This window comes from Rhinatrema bivittatum, chromosome 4, assembly GCF_901001135.1.
Source record: "Rhinatrema bivittatum chromosome 4, aRhiBiv1.1, whole genome shotgun sequence".
Lineage (NCBI taxonomy): Eukaryota > Metazoa > Chordata > Amphibia > Gymnophiona > Rhinatrematidae > Rhinatrema > Rhinatrema bivittatum.
The window spans coordinates 415847271-415870721 of record NC_042618.1 but is presented as its reverse complement, the minus strand read 5'-3'; the positions used below and the strand labels follow the sequence as shown (position 1 = coordinate 415870721).

The 23451-nt window shown below is 43.0% G+C and overlaps 1 protein-coding gene across 1 annotated transcript in view; it reads right to left on the bottom strand.

Annotated features, from left to right (window-relative positions):
* The window catches only part of LOC115089425 (solute carrier family 26 member 6-like), a 79494-nt gene that overhangs the window by 11015 nt on the left and 45028 nt on the right, over positions 1-23451 (bottom strand). The window contains exons 10-16 of the mRNA XM_029597518.1: positions 22351-22446; positions 22036-22142; positions 15457-15526; positions 12408-12500; positions 8722-8832; positions 6322-6390; positions 1541-1732 (exon numbers count right to left, since the gene is read on the bottom strand). Coding sequence (XP_029453378.1) covers positions 1541-1732; positions 6322-6390; positions 8722-8832; positions 12408-12500; positions 15457-15526; positions 22036-22142; positions 22351-22446 — 738 coding nt within the window. The remainder of the gene's footprint in view (positions 1-1540; positions 1733-6321; positions 6391-8721; positions 8833-12407; positions 12501-15456; positions 15527-22035; positions 22143-22350; positions 22447-23451) is intronic.

Here is a 23451-nt window from a genome sequence, read left to right as displayed (position 1 = left end):
TTCTTTATTCTAACCTTGAGCAGATGGAAAGGGCGATGCCTAGTGAAGAATGTAAAGATAAGTCTTATTGTGACAGAATGGTTTCAGAATGCTTGCCAGAGAAAAATCACACTAGAATTACTGTTGGACGCATGTTTATAGGGTTCAACTGCTGTAGTGGCATCAATTTTGATGGTCAACCTATGACACAAGGGTTCCCAAATGACACATGTGGTTAGTTCTGCTGACACTCCAAGGCATAATTCCTCATTCCCCTGGCAGCCGCAAATTTGTTAAGTCTGAATGTTTAGCACATTTTAGCAAAAGAATCCTTCCTCTAACTTTCCTATCAAATCCTTACACGATAACTTGTAAACAGGCACGTGGGCGCGATTGCCGGCATGCGCCCATGGCTGTGGCTATTTTATAACATACACGCTTATATGCACGCACGTTACGAAATAAGCTTAGCGCGCGCACATGTGCGAGCAATTTTAAGTGGGCGCGCGCATGTGTGCGCAAATCCCGCTTCCACTGCATAAGCGGGGGTATTTCAAAAGGGGCAAGCGTCCACTCTATTGCCAGTTTCACCAGTTCATTCCCAGTTCGCCCAGGCAAGGGATAGGCTTTCCAAAACCCCCTTGTTTAATAGCCTCCCTTTTCCCCGGTTAACCCCGACCCTTAAAACCCTGCTGACATATTTTTGTTTTATGACTCACACGCCACCCATAGCAGAAGTAAAGTTACATGGTAGGAGACCCTTGTGCACGCTTGGGTGCGTAAGGATTTACAGGATGGTTTCAGTGAGAAATTCAGGAATGCCCATGCCCTGCCCAGACCACGCCCATGCTTCTACCCTTTTTTTGGAACTTTTCGTTTGTGCGTGCAGTGGGAGATACGCGCTTACTCGGGCGGCTTTTAAAATCCGCTCGGTGCGCACCGACCCAACATATTCACGTATCTCCTGGTTTTGGCACATGTCAGGCTTTTAAAATTCACCTTTTAAATTCTAATGTCCTTATTAAACTTGAATAGCTCGCCCTTGAAATATGAACATGCTTCTCTCCCCATTGGTCAATGCTATCAGTCTTGTATCTATAATACCTGGTTTTGCTTTTTACCTCTGAACTTCTAAAATCATTATTCATCAGTAGTCTCTCCAGCCCCTGACTGAATGGTTTGCAGCTATGATGCCAACTTTCTTTACTCATTAATCTGGGATATAGCACAAATGAAAGATATCACATTGCATTTGGTGAATGTGTAAGAAAAGAATGGGCATTACAATTAACGTTTTTCATTCCCCCTATTACAAAGAAGAAGCATAACAGATTATAAGACTTACCTAGTGCTGGGCATTTGCCATAGAGACCATAGATTCCTCTCTGTCTAAAAATTCAAAGTCAAACTATAGCACTTTTGAAAGAACCTCCTCAAAAATTCTAAAATCTTTATTGTTGCAGTTACCATTGTTAATTTTTCTTTGCTTAGCTTTTATTCAATAGCCAATGTACCTTATACCATAGTAACATTTGTGTTGGCAGTTTTTAATTTAACTTACATTTTTTAAAACCTTTATACAGACAGTATCCACAAAATTGACAGAGGCAAAGTCCAGGATGAGGGAGTGGAAGTCAGGTTTACTTAGGCCCAGAGAGTCCAGCGTGGGTTCCTCTGATGTCTCATGCCTGTCCCTGGCTTGGGTTTCTGGATCCAATACAATGTCACTGATTACTGCCACAAATTGTCTCTCCTGAAAAAAAACAATTCCCCAAGGGCAATGCTTCATTTTAAATGCTATCAATTTACTTTCGACTGTGTCCTTTCTCCGTGCTCCCAGACATGAGAACTGTGCTGCTCGGCTGAACTTGGCAGGAAACAGGAATCAGGATTTCAAAATTCAAGCTTCTCTCAGTTGAAACCTACCACATCTACCACCACTAGTATTTATCATTTCTGTAGCACTGTTAGACATACACAGGATGCCAGCTCACTCCCACCTAAAATATACTAAGCTTAATGAAAGCCAGTTTTTCTAAAGGTCAAACATTGTATTGACAGTTGTTTTTTAAGTGTCGGTTACTGGAGTAGTCAGTCATTTTATAGCTCATGTCACTGGATAGTAACACAGTCTTTGTCCAATAATGCGAGTCAATTGTTTTGTGTGGGGACCTTTTATCTTCAGACTATGCATTGATTTTCAAAGATAAAATACACACATACTTTCCTTTTGAAACTTTTTCCTCCTGCTTTTTATGTGAATACATTTTCCTCTCCTGACCTAAACATGTCCTCCAGGAGTGCCCCCTCTCAATGTGGCCAAAAATCGGAATGTTGGAGAATTTTCAGCTTTCACATCATTCCAGTAAGAATGCTGCTAATTTAAGTGGGCAAATTACCATTTACCCGCATAAATTGCTTTGACAATTGCTCTCAAGTGGCAGTTTTCAAGCCGCCCACATTGATGCAGAATTACATGTCGATTTTGAAAACGTTGGTCCTGCGAAAATGCCCACATATGCACATATGTGGGCCGCGTGAGCAAAGCGGATTTGAAAAAGCTGCAAAATATGCGCATATGTACTCGTGTGCGCGTGAGGAATAAGGGGGCAGAAAAGGGGTGAGGCATGGGCATTCTGGGAGGGACCAAGACTTACACTCGTAACTCCAAATTTTAAAAACGAAACTTGCAGCGCGAAAATGCTAGATATCCATGTATTTTACTGCTGCTCCTGATAAGGAACACGCTTGTCGATCTCTAGGACTTACAGGACAGGGTGAGGGGTCTGGGTTAACTGGGGGGGGGGCATGCAGGATGAAGACCCAGAGGGATCTGGAAGAACTCGATATTAACTGGGCAAACTGATGGACTAATCGGAAAAACTGGCTTGTCCCTTGCGCGAGCATGTTTTAAAATCCACCTATATACGCGCGTAAAAGCCAACAAAGTACTAAGGAAGATACACCCACTACATGTGCTCGATTAACCTCTTAAAATTAGGAGCACACTTATGCCTGGTTGGCGCATTTAAAACACGCAGGCAAATGCGTGCACAATTTAAAATTTCAGCGTATCTTTGCTCATGTGCCGATATGTGCGTGTATGGGTGCACGCATGTTCAATTTAAAATTATCCTATTAATGTATACTTTTTACTTATGGTCTATGGCACCAGTTTTAAACGGGAAAGCACATGTGTATTTTCTCTATGAAAATCACTACAAGTACAAAGTATACAATGAGGTCGATGTTCAAAAGCAACTTAGCCAGATAAGTAGGACTTATCCAGCTAAGTAGCGACTGATAAATATCCGGCTATGTTCAGCGGTTGCCACTTAGACAGATAAGTCACTTATCTGGCTAAGATTTTAGCCGGATAAGTTGTGCACACGCAATAGATGAAATGGTGCTACTTAGCTGGATAAGTTATCTGCCTAAGTTAAACCTGCTCAAAATAATTCTGAAAATTGTTTTCTTAGTATCAACTGCAGCATGAACATTTGCAAGGCTCTGTATTCTGTTTTCACTGTATGGTATCGGCATAAAGCATAATTTTAATTGACATGTGGGGCAGGAATGACATTCAGGTCACTCACAGGAGCATTCACATGACAATATGAAGGTCCAATGCTTATAGCATGCTTTGATTCGGCAGAGAAACACTTTCAATAAAACTACATAAAGTATTCTAGCCATCTTCAAATTTACCTAAGGTACTACCTATGTTTATTTATTTATTATCAAATATCAAAATTTGCATGCTGCATTATCCTTGTTTCCAAGCAGCTCACAATAGTGCATGCACAATAAAATACATTCATAAAACAAAAGGACTGTTAAAAAAATAAACAAGACTTAAATAAATATGAGCAGATAATCTTGTCCATAATGCTGTGCACTTTCAAAAATTACCGTGTATACTCATGTTTGAGTTGAAAAGTTTTAACCCCAAAACCGGTCCTTAAAATCGCAGTCATCTTATTTACGGGTAATCCACATAATGCCGGTACAATGGCACTTGCAGTTGTGCAGGCACATCCTCCCCCCCCCCCCCTCAGGCTAGGATCTGATTAGTGCACTTAGAACCACGCGGTTCAAAGTGTGCCACTGGGAACCCACGGGGAAGGAAGGAGGGCGTGCCTGAATGACCACAAGTTCACGTTGTCTTCATAGCAGCAGCAGTGAGGGATCCAGAGAAGTTGTGGGGGAGAAGCTGTCCTACTGCTACACTAGGAGACCAAGCGGGGCAGGGGGAGGAGGAAGGACGTTTCTGAGCAAGGGCCTGTCGTTGTCCAGATAGCAGTGGATGAGTTAAGGAATTGGGAGGGGGGGGGGGGGGAAGGATTCAGACAGCAGGGACAGCCATGGGGTAGGGAGGGAAAGATTTTGACAGGAGGGTCAGCTATGTGGGAGGGAGGGAAGGATTCAGACAGCAGGGAAAGCCATTAGAATAATGATTTCTTACCCTCAGGAAAATGACTGTTGCGAAGAAAAAGAGAGCATCTTACAACGCATCACTGAAACTGAATGTTATAGAATGTGAAAAGGAGGCCAATAATTGTGTAGCTGCAAGAGAATTTTATATTAGTGAAAAACTCATCAGAGAGTGGAGAAAAAAATAAAAAAAAAGCTGCTAGAAATGCCAAAGTCAAAGAAAGCCTTACGTTTCAAAATTGCACCTTTTGAAGGACTGGAAAAGGATTTGAATGACTGGATAATGGAATGCAGACAGAATGGCTACATTGTTACTCGCTCGAGCATTAGGATTTGTGCCTTTCAAATGGCAAAAGAAGAAAAATATTCAGCAAGCGAAGGTCTGAAAGAATTCATAGCATCATCTGGTTGGTGTTCACGGTAGTTGAACCGATATGGATTGTGCCTTCATCAGCGTACAAAGATTTCACAGAAACTGCCTAAGAGCTTGATGAAAAAATCTGTTCATTCCACAACTTCATTATTTAACAGAGAATAAAGAGTAATTTCGATATGAATAACATTGGTAATATAGATGAAACGCCTATGACATTTGATATGCCTGGCAATCTCACTGTAGCTGGAATTGGAGAGAATGCCATACTTGTAAAAACAACTGATCATGAAAAGACCCATTTCACAGTGGTCCTGTCTTGCTTGGCAGATGACACAAAACTGTGTCCGGTGGTAATTTTCAAGAGGAAAATGATGCCGAAGAACCTAAAAATTCCAGCAGGCATAACTGTTCGGATTCATCCTTAAGGCTGGATGGATGAGGAGGGAACAAAACGGTGGCTGTGCAATGTGTGGGGTAGGTGACCAGGCGTGGGGCTAAGAAAACAACAGTCACTATTGGTTTGGGATATGTTCCGCGCACATATAACAAAGGATGTGAAGGACGATGCAAAGAAAATGGTGATCACATTAGCAGTGATTCCAGGAGGTCTGACATCAATGCTCCAGCCATTAGATATCTGTCTCTACAAGGCTTTCAAGGACCAATTGCGGGATATGTGGCAACAATGGATGTGTTCTGGTCAAGCAACGTTAACAAAAGAAGGGAACTTGATGAAACCAGTGAAATAGGTAAGGGATGCCTGGGAGTCAGTTTCACCAGAAATGGTCAAGAAATCATTCCTGAAATGTGGGATTAGCAATGCTATGGATGGATCAGAAGATGATGCCATCTAGGAAGACAAAGATGAATCAGCATGAATGATGATTCAACAGATGGAGACAGCAAAGACAACATTTACACTGATGGCATCACCAAAGAACAGCTCCATGATTTATTCATTCAGACAATGAAGAATTGGACTTGGAAGGATTTGAATAAAAGAGGATTCATATGGGAGAGAAAGCCATGGGGGAGGGAGGCAAGGATTCATACAGCAGTGATATTTTCTTAAGTTGTTAAATGATGATTCTTATGAGACACTTTATTCTGCTTTTAAAAAATAAATAAAAGCAATTTTCTTAAGTTATTGGTTGGTTTCTTAGTATGATTTTACCATTTTATAAGCCCCCTAGCTTTTACCTTCGACTTGTCCTTGGGTGACAGATAAATCTTAATTTTAGGGCACAAAAATACCCTTTACTTATACATGAGATTGACTTATTCATGAGTATATACAGTACTTGGTAAATAAAAGCTTTTCTGAAAAGAAAAGCTTTCCAGAGCTTTCTAAAAGTATTGTATATACAGTTGGAGTTTATATAACATACTGCATCATTCTGTGATATAATGTGTTCTAATTTCAGTGACACCTTTCTCCATATTACCACACCAGTAGCTTTTACCTTAGATAGTTCCCACCCCAACCAGGTTCACAGCTGAATGACAGCACCATTGTCCATGCTATTACAGACCTGTGCCATTGTCCTTGAATAAGTTTCCATCTCAGTGCTCATAAAGCCATTGTTGTCTTGTCCCATCACCTGTCAATCAGGACAAGTAGAAGAAAAGAAGTAAAATATGCAATCTAACCCTTCAGCAATATTGCCTTGTTTCCCTTAACAATGTCACCTAGCAAGCCAGTTACTAGGGATGTGAATCGTGTCCTCGATCGTCTTAACGATCGATTTTGGCTGGGAGGGGGAGGGAATCGTATTGTTGCCGTTTGGGGGGGTAAAATATCGTGAAAAATCGTGAAAAATCGTGAAAAATCGAAAAATCGAAAAATCGAAAAATCGCAAAACCGGCACATTAAAACCCCCTAAAACCCACCCCCGACCCTTTAAATTAAATCCCCCACCCTCCCGAACCCCCCCCAAATGACTTAAATAACCTGCGGGTCCAGCGGCGGTCCGGAACGGCAGCGGTCCGGAACGGGCTCCTGCTCCTGAATCTTGTTGTCTTCAGCCGGCGCCATTTTCCAAAATGGCGCCGAAAAATGGCGGCGGCCATAGACGAACACGATTGGACGGCAGAAGGTCCTTCCGGACCCCCGCTGGACTTTTGGCAAGTCTCGTGGGGGTCAGGAGGCCCCCCACAAGCTGGCCAAAAGTTCCTGGAGGTCCAGCGGGGGTCAGGGAGCGATTTCCCGCCGCGAATCGTTTTCGTACGGAAAATGGCGCCGGCAGGAGATCGACTGCAGGAGGTCGTTCAGCGAGGGTTCCGGCGCCTCGCTGAACAACCTCCTGCAGTCGATCTCCTGCCGGCGCCATTTTCCGTACGAAAACGATTCGCGGCGGGAAATCGCTCCCTGACCCCCGCTGGACCTCCAGGAACTTTTGGCCAGCTTGTGGGGGGCCTCCTGACCCCCACGAGACTTGCCAAAAGTCCAGCGGGGGTCCGGAAGGACCTCCTGCCGTCTAATCGTGTTCGTCTATGGCCGCCGCCATTTTTCGGTGCCATTTTGGAAAATGGCGCCGGCTGAAGACAACAAGATTCAGGAGCAGGAGCCCGTTCCGGACCGCTGCCGTTCCGGACCGCCGCTGGACCCGCAGGTTATTTAAGTCATTGGGGGGGGGGGTTCGGGAGGGTGGGGGATTTAATTTAAAGGGTCGGGGGTGGGTTTTAGGGGGTTTTAGTGTGCCGGCTCACGATTCTAACGATTTATAACGATAAATCGTTAGAATCTCTATTGTATTGTGTTCCATAACGGTTTAAGACGATATTAAAATTATCGGACGATAATTTTAATCGTCCTAAAACGATTCACATCCCTACCAGTTACTGATCAAGTGACTTCATACTATACATCGTGAATTCTTCCAGTAAACCTTACCACAAGCTTTCATATTCATAATGGAGTTATCATAAAAAGTCATGAGACATCATGTAGTAGTGTAACATCTTAAATAGCTCATATATTTATGCTTTTGTACTTCGGTTTGTGATGGCTCTTCCATTTCAAATTTCATATCACATTTTTCTCTATATGAGTCCCTCGGTGAATCCACACCTAAAACTAGCATTTGGGGTATCTATAGTTACAAGCTATATGTGCTGGTATAAAAATAATAGAATTGATGTTCCCCAATTGTGAGTGCTGTGTGCATGATAATGGTTCTTACCAGGCTAAACTGGATAACTTAAAGGAGATTATGCAACTTGACCAGGACACGGAGAGGGCAATATTGAGTGAAGTGGCAAGTGGTTAGTTACCTGGGTAAAGGTACCAGTGTATCTAAAGTGATCCAGATAAAGTTATCTGGATCACTTTAGGTCAGCCTTTTGCCCGACCATACTTACCTGCATAAGTTCAGCAGGACAGCGCTCAATATCAGTGCTACCCATCTACATGTAAGCCCACCCCTAGAATTCTCCCACCCTCTCTCTTCTTACCGGCTAAGTTTTACCTGGGTAAAAAGCTACCCAGGTACTATTTAGTTAGTTGATGAGGTGGGATGTTCACATCTTGGAGTTTGTCTAAGTAACTTAAAAGTTACTCGGACAAAGTCCTTTGAATACCAACCTCAGAGATTAGACTAATTTATTGTAAGGGTTTCTACTTTAACCAGGTCAATCATGTTCTCCACCTGACCATTCTATTCAGTCACAGGTGCTAGCTGCATTGCCTGATGAAGAGAGATGGGTCTAGAGTTGAATTTGTCTCCATAGAGTGCTTCACAGTAGCTGTCAGTAACGCCTTCCAGAAACCAGGTCAGCAGAAAGCAATGCATAGCTCTTGTGGTCTAGCGTGGACTTAGAATACGTGGAATGCTTGGATTATGAATGGTAAAGAGAAAAAAAGATATTAAATACATGATACAATTCTGATGAAAAACCTGAAGTCTCTATTGGCAATAGGTAACACCATCTACCTTTCCAGCCTCTGCTCTCTTGGCCTGACTTTTAGCCTTCTCCTGCATTCTTTTCTGCTTTTTGATGGCTTTTTTCTTCTGCTTAATGAGTTTGTCAACATTAATGCCGCACTAAAAGTGAAAGGTGAGATTAACAGAGGTTAGTGATATCACACGATAGTAGCTGAAACAGAGGTATTGGATCAGGGATCTCGAACTGCAATCCTCAAGTGCTGCAAAACCAGTATCATTATCAGGATATATCTAATGAATATGCATGAGATAGATCTGCATAGAAAATTGTACAGGCCTGGATTTTTGCACAGGTCTAGCAGGCCTATGCATAAAGTGGCAAAATTGTAAGGGCAGCAAAGTTCTTGCTCCTTGTCACCCCATCAGCCTTCCATCCTGCCACAAACTCCAATCCTGCTGCTCCTCTACCCCTCCTACCCCAACTTCTAATTTGTGCTCCTTTCCTCCTCTCTACCTTCCAAACCTCTAAATGGGGTTGCCAACTGGCTCCAGATTCACCCAAAAGAGTTGATCCAGTCCTGGATTTACCCCATTGCATGCGGGGACATGATGTCTAAGAAAAGTAAGTCCCCACATGCAATGGCATAAACCCAGGACTGGGCAAATCTGGAGCCAGTTGGCAAGCCTGCCTCCAAACTAATTTGATTATCATCAGTCTTTTGGGCCTAGACCTCCAGTCCTTTCTCCTCCCTTGTAGAGCTCAGGCTCTGTCATTATAAAGCAATGAGCACAGGAACAAGGTCAGCACATGGCCCTGTACACAAAGTTCTTCCTAATACATGGAACCCTGAAGGGGACAGGAACACTACAGTGCTAGTGAGTGCGGAGTCACAAGCTGACTGCATCCCTGCACTTACTACCTTCCAAGGACAATGCAGTTAGAGCCCTGAGATCTGTGCACAGGTCAGTGGCAGTCCAGACCAGAACAGGGCGGGCATACCTGGAAACTCTCCGGATTTGATCCAGAAAATCCAGATATCTGAAGGAATTGCCGGGTCTCTGAGCCAACCCTCAAAACTCTGGGTGCTCCTCCTTCTTCCTGTTTATGTGGTCCTGGAAGAAAAAGGTGCTGGAGCTGCACAGGCAGAAAGGAGGAGTGTCGTCCCGCACAAAGAAGAGGGGCAGCATCTGTTCCTGTGGCGAAAAAAGTGGCCTTCTAGCAGGGCCGCTGTGGAGTCCATCTCACAGCGGTCTGAGAAGCCTGGCAGCAGGGCCACCACGGACCTCATCCCAGGGTGGCCCAGGAAGAGGAGGCCCAGAGACAAGGGCGAGGCGGAGGCCCTGATAGAGTGTGTGTGTGTGTGTGTGTGTGTGTGTGTGTGTGTGTGTGAAAATGAGAGAACATGTGAGAGTGCATTGAGAGTCTGTATATAAGTGTGAGAGAGACAGCATGTGGGAGTAAGAGCCTGTGTGAGTGAGACAGAGGTAGCATGTGAGAGCTTGTGTGAGTAAGTGAGAGACAAAAAGACAGCTTATGTGTATGAGAGACAGCATGTGAGAGTGAGAGCCTGTCTGTGTGAGAGAGAAGCAGCAAGTAAGAGTGACAGCCTTGTGTGTGAAAGAGAAAGAGACAGCATGTGAGAGTGAGTGCATGGGTGTATGTTTGAGGGAGGAAGGGAAGAAGATGGGTGGAGAGAGAAGAAAAGAGATCCTGTAAAAGGAAATAAGAAAAGATTGAGAAGGGGAATGTGGAAAAAAAAAAGGCTGGGACCAACCGATTAGAAAAATAAGATAAGACAATAAAGGTAAAAAATATGTACATATATATATATGTATAATATATATATATATATATATATATATATATATATATATTAGAATGTGCATTATATATTTGTAGTTTGTTCTTTCTTCAGTATTTCATTGTTCAGAGTCTGCTTTCTTGGACTTTCCATTTTATTTTTGTCTGCATGTTTGTATTTCTAATTTGTAGTCTGTTATTTCTGTATCAGATAAGGGTTGGGCTGTGTTCTGCCTTTGTATAACTGAGATGCAGTATTTCTGGTAGCATGTAGTTTCTCTATAGGGATTTGTAGCAGTGCGGCTTGTTCCTTTTCCACAGTAGGTGGTGTATTAGTGTTCTAGGGCCTGGTATAATATTTGCATTGCTGCTTTTTCATAGGTAAGGTTGCTGCTGTTTGAGTCCTGAGGCTTAGTACTGTTATGATATGGTATGGCAAGGTTCTAGGTGTCTATTTTATTTTTTTGCCGGGGTTTGTGTTACTTGACAAAGTATTGGGCAATGGAGGGTGTTCAGTTTGATGTCTCTATACTTACTGTGTGTGTGGAAGAGGAGAATTGAGTGAGAGTCTGGGGGTAAATGAGAGGAATGAGTGAGTGTGTTGTCAGACTGAGTATCTGTGTGCATGAAAGAGTATGAGAATGAAGATGTGAGTGTGTTAATGTGTGCATGTGAGAACGTTTGTGTATATGCTGCTACCGGTTCACGTGCGCACAGCACACACACCCCCCCTCCCTCAATCTACAACAATCTCAGGGTGACTGGAAATCAAAGGTTCCCAAGTATGCATGTGGGGATGGGAGACGGAGAGAGGAACAGCTGAATTGCAAAGGTGCAGGGGAATGGAAGACCCATAGAATGGTGAGAGATGGAGGGCAAGGGAATTAGAGGTCTGTGGGGGTGGTAAATCAGAGGTCCATTAGGGGGTTTGGAGGGTTCTGAGATACGAGAATTTGAGGGAAATCAGAGATCATCATAGGCATGGTATGGGCATGGGCTTTCAAAGGTCCAGGGGGAGCAGCAAAAGCCCAATTCTATCCCTGCAAATATATCACATACATATTTATTAGGGATATCCTGAAAACATGACTGGACTGCAGATTGACATCCCTGCTTTCGATCACTACATCTAAGTGTCTCATCGCTTCTCAGCCTTTTGGTTCTATGGGGGGGAGGGATGGCAGTTTACTCCTTCTATGGACTTACAGTTCAAATGAAACCAGAGCTGGGATCCTGGTGCCATGAGCCTTCATTCGCAACTACCTGGGGCTTTGTCCCCTATTTTATATCCCCTCCCAAATTTACTTAGCCCAGTCACTGCAGCGACAGTTCTAGGCCAGGGGCCATGCACCAGGGCTCCTTCTGCAGCCCTGCATTCATGGGCCCTAAATCCAGCCAGTAAATGTCACCATTGCATGAGAACTATGACTCCCACCTCTCCAGGGGCTGTGAACGCTGCCTCTGCAGCATCCCTAGCCCTGGTTCACCCAGGCAGAAGAAGAACTGAGCTGGGAATCAAACCCACGTCTTCCACCTGGCTGTTCACAACACTGCCACTGAGACATCGGGCCGGCCTCAGCCTTTTGAGTCATTACACCCACAGACCTGCAAGGCAACTTTCAAAGGGAAGCTCCCTGCTGACTTTCCCTGGTAAAATTTGGGTCCGGCCTGGCACTATGGACACTTCATTACCATGCTTAAAATAGGAAATCTCTGTGCGTTGTCTGCCAGCTCTGCCTTCCCTCAGCCTCACCCTTTGTGGCACAGGTAAAAACACTTGTGCTGTGAAACAATGCAGGCGTTATCACCTACACAGAGGGACCTCAATTTTACGAATGCTAGCATTGATCTCACAAATGCTAAGTGATGGATTCAGCAATGTCATTTGCCAGGACTGACGTTAATTGTGAGAGATTGTTTACCTGTTCCTTACCTTGTGCTTCAGTGCCTCTGCATACAGTTCTGCGTTTGCAAAATAGAGTGTGGATGAAGACTGAAATATCTTCACACCTGCTATTTCTTTGGCCTGTAAAGAGACCCCAGAAAGAAATTCAGGGAGGAAGCAGTAAACTGCATTTTCCTTTACAGAGAGAAGAAATGGTGATATTGAGGTAGCACACTGGGAACAGAAAATTATTTGTTGCTTATCTTAAATAAACACATCCCAAGAATTTCCAAGTAAAAATCAGCAAATAATGTAACAGATAAAGAATAAAATACAGAGTCTATTTAGTAAAGATGAGATTAGCACTCCTTTGAATTATAGAAAGTTAGGACTGGAAGGGACATCAATATGTCAAGTTCCACCCTGTTTTGTTGCAGATCCTCTGTATCTAAATTTCATTTTAATCAAGTTGGAAAGTTCAAATTATTTTACTTGGGTAACTAAGCAATAGTGATATTCATTTGCTTGAAATGGGAAATGTTAATGTTTCAAGACATTTTAAAAATGAAATGAAAGACAGACAAACAAAGTTTTGTTCATTTTCGTTTGTTTCATTTTCAAATTTCACCACCACTGACCAGAAAAACTCACATCTCGTGCCTCCTCTCCAGTCTCCTCCACCTTACCCTTGCCCCATACTATATTATTCTTTTTCTTCTTGGGCAGGAGCTATACCTAGTCATGCCTGCCTTGCCAGAGAAATGCTTAGAAATGGCACCAGCAGACCAAGTTCGTGGCATTGTTAATTTATTCTGTACCTCAGCCCACAGAAACAGCAGCACCAAGTTATTTGGGTACTTTTGTACCCATGTACATGAAAATGAATTTGAATATTTTCTAATGACTAGACGGGTACCAGAGTACCTGTGTACCTTCCACTGTTGAAGCCAAGTATATATCTGAACCCAATTTACAAATGACTGATATTGCTTTTTATGATTCTTTTCACATGCTTTTCTATACTAAATAATAAACAAAAAAGAAATTACTTTGTTAGAGATGTCACTGCATCTTAGCTCTTAGTCATTCATTATTAACTTGCACAGTCATAAGTACAGAACCAAACCATGCGAAGTACACCGTGTTAACGGATATAGGGATCTGAATAATAATAATTTGTAGCCTACCTTTCCAAAGGATGGTCAAGGTGACTTACAACATTATTTGAATTCAGGTATAAGAAGTCTCTCTCTCCCAGGAAACATAGAATTTAAGGGGTAAATTTTCAAAGGACTTACGCACGTAAAGTTAGCACATACGCGCATAGTACGCGCACACATGCTATTTTACAAACATCAAAAATGTGCATGTATTTTCGCTTTTGTGTACACATTTGCCTGCGCATGAAAGGGATGGTCTTACGGACATTCTGGGGAGGGGCTAAGAGTTATGCGTGTAAGTCGCTATTTTATAAGAGGCTTATGCAAGTGCATTACACATGGTAAGTATCTCGCACAAATTGATATCATAGTTGTCTTGGGTGGGAAAGCTGGGGGGAGGGTGGTAAAGAACTAAGAGAGTCTTGATGACCCGGAGAAGGACTGGGTGAATTGGCGGAGGTATGGGCAAACTGGTGATTTCAATTACGCACGGATGCTTTAAAATATACTTCTGTGTGTAAATCCGGGTTTTCCGCACATTATATTTTTCGCGCATAAAATATGAGTATATGTTTAAAAAGTAGGAAAAGTATGGACTTTCAGTGCCTTGTATTTGTATTCCCATATAATCAAATGTGTATTTTATAATCTGCATATACCTGATATGCGCAGGTTATAAAATACTGTAGTAGATCTCCATGTGGCCATATATGCACATATATGGGACCACGTGGAGGTGTTTGAAAGTTATCTTCATAGTGGTTACTAGGGATGTGAATCGTTTTTTGACGATTTAAAATATCGTCCGATATATTTTAAATCGTCAAAAATCGTTAGGGCCACGATACAATACCAATTCCCCCGATTTATCGTCAAAAAATCGTAAATCGGGGGAAGGGGAAGGGCAGGAAAACCGGCACACTAAAACCCCCTAAAACCCACCCCCGACCCTTTAAATTAAATCCCCCACCCTCCTGAACCCCCCCCAAATGCCTTAAATTACCTGGGGGTCCAGCGGCGATCCGGAACGGTCTCCTGCAATTGAATCGTGTTGTCTTCAGCCGGCGCCATTCTGCGCCGCCATTTTGCAAAATGGCGGCGCAAAATGGCGGCGGCCATAGACCAACACGATTCGACTGCAGGAGGTCGTTCCGGACCCCCGCTGGACTTTTGGCAAGTCTTGTGGGGGTCAGGAGGGCCCCCCAAGCTGGCCAAAAGTCCCTGGGGGTCCAGCGGGGGTCCGGGAGCGATCTCCTGCCGCGAATCGTTTTCCGTACGGAAAATGGCGCCGGCAGGAGATCGACTGCAGGAGGTCGTTCAGCTGGGGTCCGGAACCCCCAGGTAATTTAAGGCATTTGGGAGGGGTTCGGGAGGGTGGGGGATTTAATTTAAAGGGTCGGGGTGGGTTTTAGGGGGTTTTAGTGTGCCGGTTTTCCTGCCCTCCCCCTTCCCCCGATTTAGCTACGGACCGCCGCTGGACCCCCAGGTAATTGAAGGCATTTGGGGGGGGGGGGTTCGGGAGGGTGGGGGATTTAATTTAAAGGGTCGGGGGTGGGTTTTAGGGGGTTTTAGTGTGCCGGTTCACGATTTTAACGATTTTCACGATACTCTAAACACCCAAACGGCGACGATACGATTCCCTCCCCCTCCCAGCCGAAATCGATCGTTAAGACGATCGAGGACACGATTCACATCTCTAGTGGTTACCTAAGATGATATGAGATAAAGTAATTTGCCCAAGGCCAGGGAATGGGATTGGAACTCGTGTTTCCTAGGTTTTCAGCCTGTTTCTTTAAACGCTAGGCAATTCCTTCTCCTGTATAGTAAGAGTTAGCTACCAAGAAGTCTGCAAATGGATATAGTCTAGATAATTTATCTTCTTTCATAACTTTCTAACTCCAAAGGCCTCTATTCAAAATCTTGCCATCAGGATTTACCTGCTTATATCTGGCCACATCTCTGTATATATCTGTTTCAGGAATCTGACCCAAGATTGAGTAGTGGGGTCTAAGAAAGACAGACAGTTGCAAATTAAAATTTGGTACATAAACTAAGAGAAAGCAAAATTGCTTACCTCTGACAGGTGTTCTCCTTGGACAGCAGAACAAACAGCTGCACAGATGGTGACATCATCCGATGGCGCCGAATCGAATTGTTTTTCTCTCAAAGTCCGGAAAGTTTTACTTTGCTCTCTGAGCATTCGCAGGCCTTCCTGTGCTAGTATTCCCACATGCAATTCTTCTCAGTCTTTTTCCAAGCTTGGTAAACTTCCTGGGGAGGAGGGAGGGGTTGGTTGGCTGTTTGATCTGCTGTGAATACTAGGGATGTGAATCGTTTTTCAACGATTAAAATTATCGTCCGATAATGTTTATATCGTCTTAAATCGTTATAGAACACGATACAATAGAAATTCTAACGATTTATCGTTAAAAATCGTTAAATCGTGTTAGTGCGCACTAACTCGAGTTAGTGCGCACTAACTCCCCGTTAGTGCGCACTAACTTGATTTAGTGCGCACTAACTGAAAATGATACAAATAAACACTTTCCAGGTCACTGAAGGTCAGTTAGGAATGAATATGTGTTCCTATTGGCTGGCTGCCCTCTTATCTATTGATGTTACCAAGGTTACCACTGAGGTGATGGTTGGGGGGATGGGAAATGGAACTGGAAACTAACGAACACCAACAGAAAATGAAACAAAGTGTTCACACTTCCCAGGTCAGTAAAGGTCACTTAGGAATGAATATGTATGTATGTATTCCTATTGGCTGGCTGTGCTCTTATCTATTGATGTTACCAAGGCTAATACTGAGGTAATGGTTGGGGGGATGTGAAATGGAAACAGTTGGAAGCTTGACAAAAAAAGTAATGTAATGATCAGCACTCACGTGACTAGAACTTGTTTGTTTATTATTTTTGTTAGCAGGCACCTGAAATGCTAGTGCATGTTGAATTTGCCAATCACTGTGCATTTTAGAAAGGTGGTCCTGGCTGGAACTGTACACAGTTCAAATATATGTAATTGATTGTTGGTAAGTGTATTTTTTAAGTAGCCACACTGGCACAAGTATGTTTACTTTTCCTCCTACTTAACTCACTAGCTCAGCTTTGTAAGAAGGGCTTCTCTGCTTGTGTGTTGTTTTTGTTTGGTGTGAGGAGAGCAGAAACATCAGATCTTTATTCAATCTACTACAGTCATCTCTTACAGTGCCCTATCCCTATTAATACCAGGAGTGTTGTGATCTTCCTGCACACAGTGCCCTAACCCTGATACCAGTCTGAGACAGCTCCCTCCCTGCATTACTAGTGAGAGGCTGGCTTCACAGACAGGGGGGAGCTGCCTGACCCTCACTCCTGACTTCCCCCATGTCCCAGCTAGTGAATGGTGTGTGGGTGAGGGGGGGGGGGGAAGGATGGTGAAGTCTGAGACAGCTCCCTCCCTGCATTACTAGTGAGAGGCTGGCTTCACAGACAGGGGGGAGCTGCCTGACCCTCACTCCTGACTTCCCCCATGTCCCAGCTAGTGAATGGTGTGTGGGTGAGGGGGGGGGGGAGGATGGTGAAGTCTGAGACAGCTCCCTCCCTGCATTACTAGTGAGAGGCTGGCTTCACAGACAGGGGGGAGCTGCCTGACCCTCACTCCTGACTTCCCCCATGTCCCAGCTAGTGAATGGTGTGTGGGTGAGGGGGGGGGGAGGATGGTGAAGTCTGAGACAGCTCCCTCCCTGCATTACTAGTGAGAGGCTGGCTTCACAGACAGGGGGGAGCTGCCTGACCCTCACTCCTCCGGGGTATTGTGATCTTCCTGCACACAGTGCCCTATCCCTGATACCAGGGGTGTTGTGATCTTCCTGCATGCAGTGCCCTATCCCTATTAATACCAGGAGTGTTGTGATCTTCCTGCATGCAGTGCCCTATCCCTATTAATACCAGGAGTGTTGTGATCTTCCTGCATGCAGTGCCCTATCCCTGATACCGGGATGTGTGCAAGAAGATCACAACACCCCCGGTATCAGGAATAGGGCACTGTGTGCAGGAAGATCACAACACCCCCAGTATCAGGAATAGGGCACTGTGTGCAGGAAGATCACAACACCCCTGGTATTAGGGATAGGGCACTGTGTGCAGGAAGATCACAACACTCCTGGTATTAATAGGGATAGGGCACTGTGTGCAGGAAGATCACAATACCCCTGGTATCAGGGTTAGGGCACAAGTTCTAGTCACATTGACTGATCACATTACTTGTTTTGTCAAGCTACCAACTGTTTCCATTTCCCATCCCCCATATACTGTCAGTAGGAAGCTTGGTAACATGAATAAATAAGAGGGCAGCCAATAGGAATACATATTCATTCCTAAACTGACCTTAACTGACCTGAAAAGTGTCAAATTGTATCATTTTCAGTTAGTGCGCACTAACTCCCAGTTAGTGCGCACTAACTCCCGTTAGTGCGCACTAACTCGAGTTAGTGCGCACTAATCGGAAAAAACGATTTTTAACGATTTTTTAACTAAAAAATCGTGCCTAAGACGATTTTCTTGCCCTGCCACACGATTTCTATCGTTAAGACGATATGGAAAACGATTCACATCCCTAGTGAATACCTGTTACAGGTAAGCAACATTACTTTCTTCTTGGACAAGCACAACAGCCACACAAGACCGGACTCTCCAGTTGAAGGTTGTTTTGAACTAGTTTTGACTTTCAGTGGTTTCTTGGCAATCTATTTTGTGGATTGCAGGACATTTGTTTAATTATTTGAAAACGTTCATAAGCACTGTTTGCTTGTCCAGAAAGTAATGCTTTGTAAAACTATATATAGCTGACCATGTGGTAGCCTTACAGATCTTGGATTGATGCCAAATTGTGATGTGGCATTCATGCATGCAGCCATTGCTCAAACCTGATGTACCTTTAATGGCACGGCGTTTCCAATCTTATGGTTGCAGATCAATGAGAGATACATTGGCATCAATATTCAAAGCAATATGTTTAGGTAAGTTAGCCAGAGAAGACTTATCCAGCTAACTTAAATGGGATATTCAGCAGCATAGCTGTTTAGATAGATGTTTAAGTTTCTGAGATCTAGTATTGGGTGAAGAGCTCCTGGTATTTTTTTTAAAAATTTGTTTGGAATCAGGAAGTACCTGAAATTAAAACCTGCTCCCTTTTGAGATAGAGGAACTGGTTGAATTGCCTTTGTCTGAAGAAATATATTGCCATTGTGCTGATGATTGTTGTTGAGAGGAAGTGAGAGACTGAAGAGTGGAATTCTGGTTCTTTTTTGCTTTAACTGTGTCTTTTACTTTATCATCAAATAAACTATCACCTAGATGAAGTGTATCTGCCAGTTTTTCATGGATATCATGCTTGAGGCCTGACACTCTTAGCCATCTGCAATGGCTATTGCAGATACCCTTGTAGCAGTATCAAAAGAGTCATAAATAGACTGTGAAATATGTTTAGCACAATCCTTCATATCTGCTATGATTTCGTTATAGGATTGCTGCTATTCTCTGGCATATTTTTGGATCTTTCTTGTAGTTTCTCAAGGTTATTATATTATTTTAAATCTTTTTATTGAATTTTTAATAAAGCAACAATTAAATAAAACAAAATACAGAAGAGTACATGTAAAGATATATTAATACATTCAGTTTGCAGGTATAGATTACAGAACTATATTATATGTATTGGTTTTCAAATAAAATATACTTTTTTATTGCAATTTCAATGCAATTGCAACCTCATATTTATGTACCATACATATGGTGTTTCACCAATAAGTGCTACTTAGAAGACTACTATTTTTCTAATTGCTAAGTACCATGGAAGATTGCAAAATGATTAATTTGAAAGACATGGGAATTGGAATAGAGAAAATCTGGCTGATATAATCCCATACTTGAATCCAAAAGGGTTGTATCTTGATACAATCATATACCATATGATACAGCGTACTTATAGCTAAATCGTAATGCCAACAGATACTGGAGTCATGCAATCCTGCTCTATTAAGCTTTACTGGAGTCCAAGGGGCACAGTGGTATAAAAAATATAAGGTTTGAGTTAAACTAGCTGACCATGAAAGTTTCATTAATCGTGTCCATGTCCAATATTTTTGCCAGTTAAAATGATCGTAATTTAGTGATAATTCCTTTACCCACGCCTTGCCTAAACCGGTACACTTAGAAGCAGATTATTATAAAGGTACTGGATCATCCCTAGCTGATGGGCACCAGTTCTGGCTTGCAAGGTAGGTCCTTGATATACCTTTTTTCAGTTTTATCAAGAATCCTTGGAACTTTTCCTGGGAGTAAGTTTGAATATGTCTTTGTTTTCTTGGCTTTTTCCATTGCTACTCCATGATATAGTCATGTGGGAGTTGCACTCTTTCATGCCCTGGAATTTTTTAATTCTATATTTTGCATCAATATTTTTTGTTACAGGTGGTCTGGTGAAAGGTGTTTTACAGACTGTAATTTGGACTTTCATTAGAGCATCATATGTTGGTAATGCCATATTGTTTCAGATGTTGGATGAATCTTAGGACTTCTTATAAATTGCTTATTTCCTCCGGGTCCTCTCTTAAGCTGATGGGTATCGCTTTCAGCATTTTAACATTTTCCATTGAAAATTTGGATATGTGGCAGGGTTAAACTCCTGGATTGTTCTGGCACCAAGTCTGATAGTGGATCTGGCGTTGGCACATCTGACTGTATAAGTGTGGAATCATATGAGCTGCATGAATCGTCTGATATGGTCTGTACACATGAAGACATTTCTGTTTTGTGTTTTTCCTCTATCAGGTTTTCCTTTCTCCTCAAAAGAGGAGGGTGGAGATTTTGCTTGTAGGTGTTCCCACAATTTTTCTGATATGGGTTGAGTGGCAGACTTTTGTTGAGGCACTTGCTGCATGTGTGTATTTACTAAATCAGCCCTTATTTTCTGCACAAAGGCATGACCCGCCTTCAGTGGTTGCCGTGGTCGGATGTCACTCTGGATAAGGAAGTGAAGACATAGCTAGCACTTCATGTTTCTGCATGTTTTCTCTTCTTTGCTTTCTCCCCACTTCGATGAGATCAGAGGAAGAGCCTGGTGATGAAGATATATCTTGTGGTGTGCAAGTAGTTTTTGCCAAGGTTTCAGCTCTGAATACTCTTAGACAATCTTTTCTCGCTTCTGTGATTCTTAGCACCAGTGTTTTGCCACCAGTGATTTTCAGTGCAGATGGTTCGACAGTGGTAAATCTTGGTTCTAACGGTTCTGCGCTGTATTTTTCAGCGCTGGTGCCTCATGGCTTTGATGTTTCAGTGCCAATGGGTCTGACCTGTGCCTCTTCAGTGCAGATGGTACACGGCTCCGTCTCATCGACCATGACTGTTGATCGCTGTGCTTTTAGATGTGTCTTGGTGCAAATGTTTTGGCACTGCTACTTCTACTGCCATTGACTTCTGCCTTCTTCAGTCCTGAGTTATTGCTAAAAGGGTTTTTGATTTACTCTGTTTTGATTTGGAGCTCATGATAAATCAGTGCCCTCAGGCACATACATCCACAGGAGCCACAATTACTAGAATCATAATCCAGTCCAAGGTATTTCAGGTAAAGGGTATGTAATTCCAATACGGACATTTTATATCCACACCGATTACATTTCTTAAAAAGGGCTTTTCCCTTTCTTTTCTGAAGACATTCTGAAATTATGCAGTGATGCTGAGAGAGAACTGATTTTCCTGACTGTTTGCTAGGTGGACGAAAATAGACTGAGGATACTCAAGTGCAGGGATGCTAGCGTGGAAAGGTCCGAGCAGACTGAGAGAGCAGTAAAACTTTCTGGGCTTCAAGAGCAAAATGACCCAATTTGGTGCCATCAGATGATGCCACCCATCTTGTGTGGCTGTTTATTGTGCTTGTCTCAGAGAAAATGAATGTTTCCCTGGATTATGAGCAGCAAAGTAAACCATGCAGAGCAGGTGTAACTTTTCTGTAGTATTCCTTATCCAATGAAACAAAATGCAACATAGCAATTTTAGCTCTGATTGTCCCATAAGGCAAACAGAGATTATTATGCTGTAAGGACACATATTATCACCCTTTGGGTGAATAATACACATGCCTTCATTCTGGACATTGAAATATACGTCATGGATCTTTCTTCAGGTAGGGCTGAGGTCAAACATCAGCACTGACTGTTCAGTACTGTACTCCCAATCCATGCAAATCTAAGGATGGGTTAGCTTTGTGGTATTGCATCAGGATTTGGCATTCTGGTCATTCTCTACTGTCCTGTTCTCCATTTTTACATGTCTGTGTTTATGAAGCTAAGATTGCATTTCAAGGAGTGGCATAACCCAGTGGTCTCCAGTAGCTCAGCACTGTCAGCACTCCTTTTAATCTTCATTTGAGGCACAAAGACAGCATGAAAAAGTCCTCTCCCATTCCCCCAAAACCATCCTAACAACCTCTTCTTTTCTCTCCTCTTCCCTTCCCTAAAGGACAGTGTGACTTACAGTTGGGTTCGGAAAATGACTGTGAACAAGGCAAACAGTACAGAAACGAGCAGCCCCATATCCATATTCAGGACAATAGTAGCGGTAAAGGTCACCAGCCAGGTTAACTGAAACACACAAGAAGGGGGAAGTCAAGTGAAAATGTGAGCCTTCTAGTAATTGGCAATAAAACCTACCAGTGTTTATTTGCAGCTCAGTAAAACTCTCCTTGTTATGTTTTTATGATTAAGAAATGGATTTTACTTTAAGACAGTTTTCCTCATAGTTAATAAAATCCACTTTGAAGAGAGTTTCTCTCCATTCCTTCCTCCTTACCAGGTCTGCTTTGTTGTGCCTCCAAAGAACATGGATATCTCCAAACTGCTTGAACATGCCCCTCAGGTTCACGATGACAACAGCAGCTAACACCGCCTAGAAAAAGAGAGACCTTCACGTCTGTAGTATTTAAAACATTTAGGCATTGTAGTACGATTCCCTAGCCCTAGCTCCGAAGATCAGACGAGGAAGGACTATAATTTTGAGAATAATGTTTCCGATTTGTGCTATGTACTGGAAATACCAGTCCTGAGAAACTGAATGTGGAAAACATGGTAAGTATACAGCGAGGAAGGAGTGCATGCGTGCTCTGCGCTGGACAATGAGTACATGTAGAGAACGGGAGCTGTGTCACCCAGGGAGGGCAAGCTTCAAAGCCATTTACATGGGCAAAGAAGTATTTACCCTGGTAAAATGGCCTGACTGAAAACTACCCTCCTCAAGTGAGTGTATCTGGGAACTCTCCGGATTTTATCTGGAGACTCCTAGGAATTTGTATCAATTGTCAGTTCTCCAGGGAAACACTAGAAGCTTTAGGGACTTTCTGTTTACCTCTCCGGCTCCTCCCCTCCAGTGTGCATCCATAGGACTTTCACATGCACAACACGATATTTAAATCACATGTAGCCACCCACACAAATAGTAGGAGTAAAGTAGAGTAGGTGGACATTTTTAATGCGGGTCCTTTGCACCTGCTTCATTTTCAAAGAATTAATGCAACGTTTACAGATAAAAATAGCCCGTGTGCTTTGTACACAATGTTGAACATTGCTCCCTTCTTCTGCATTACTGCTGGCGAGTAAACGCAGACTCTGTCACGGGATGTGGAGGATCCTCTTCAGCAGTGCTTATGGAGCTAGTTGTAAAATTGGCTGTCAGAAACAGAAGACCCAATATGATTTGAAGAGTATCTTAAGCCTGTCGCTTGGAAACATTCCTGCGGCAGTTCTGCAGCTTCTCCCCCATTCAAAACACTGACTGACTGCAGAGCAAAGCGGGAAGCTCTTCATGAAAGGTTTTCATGTAAAAAAAAAAAGCAAAGGAATGGGTGGGGGCTGGCAGTGGTAGAAACACAGAGTGGAACATGATCTTGTTTCAGTA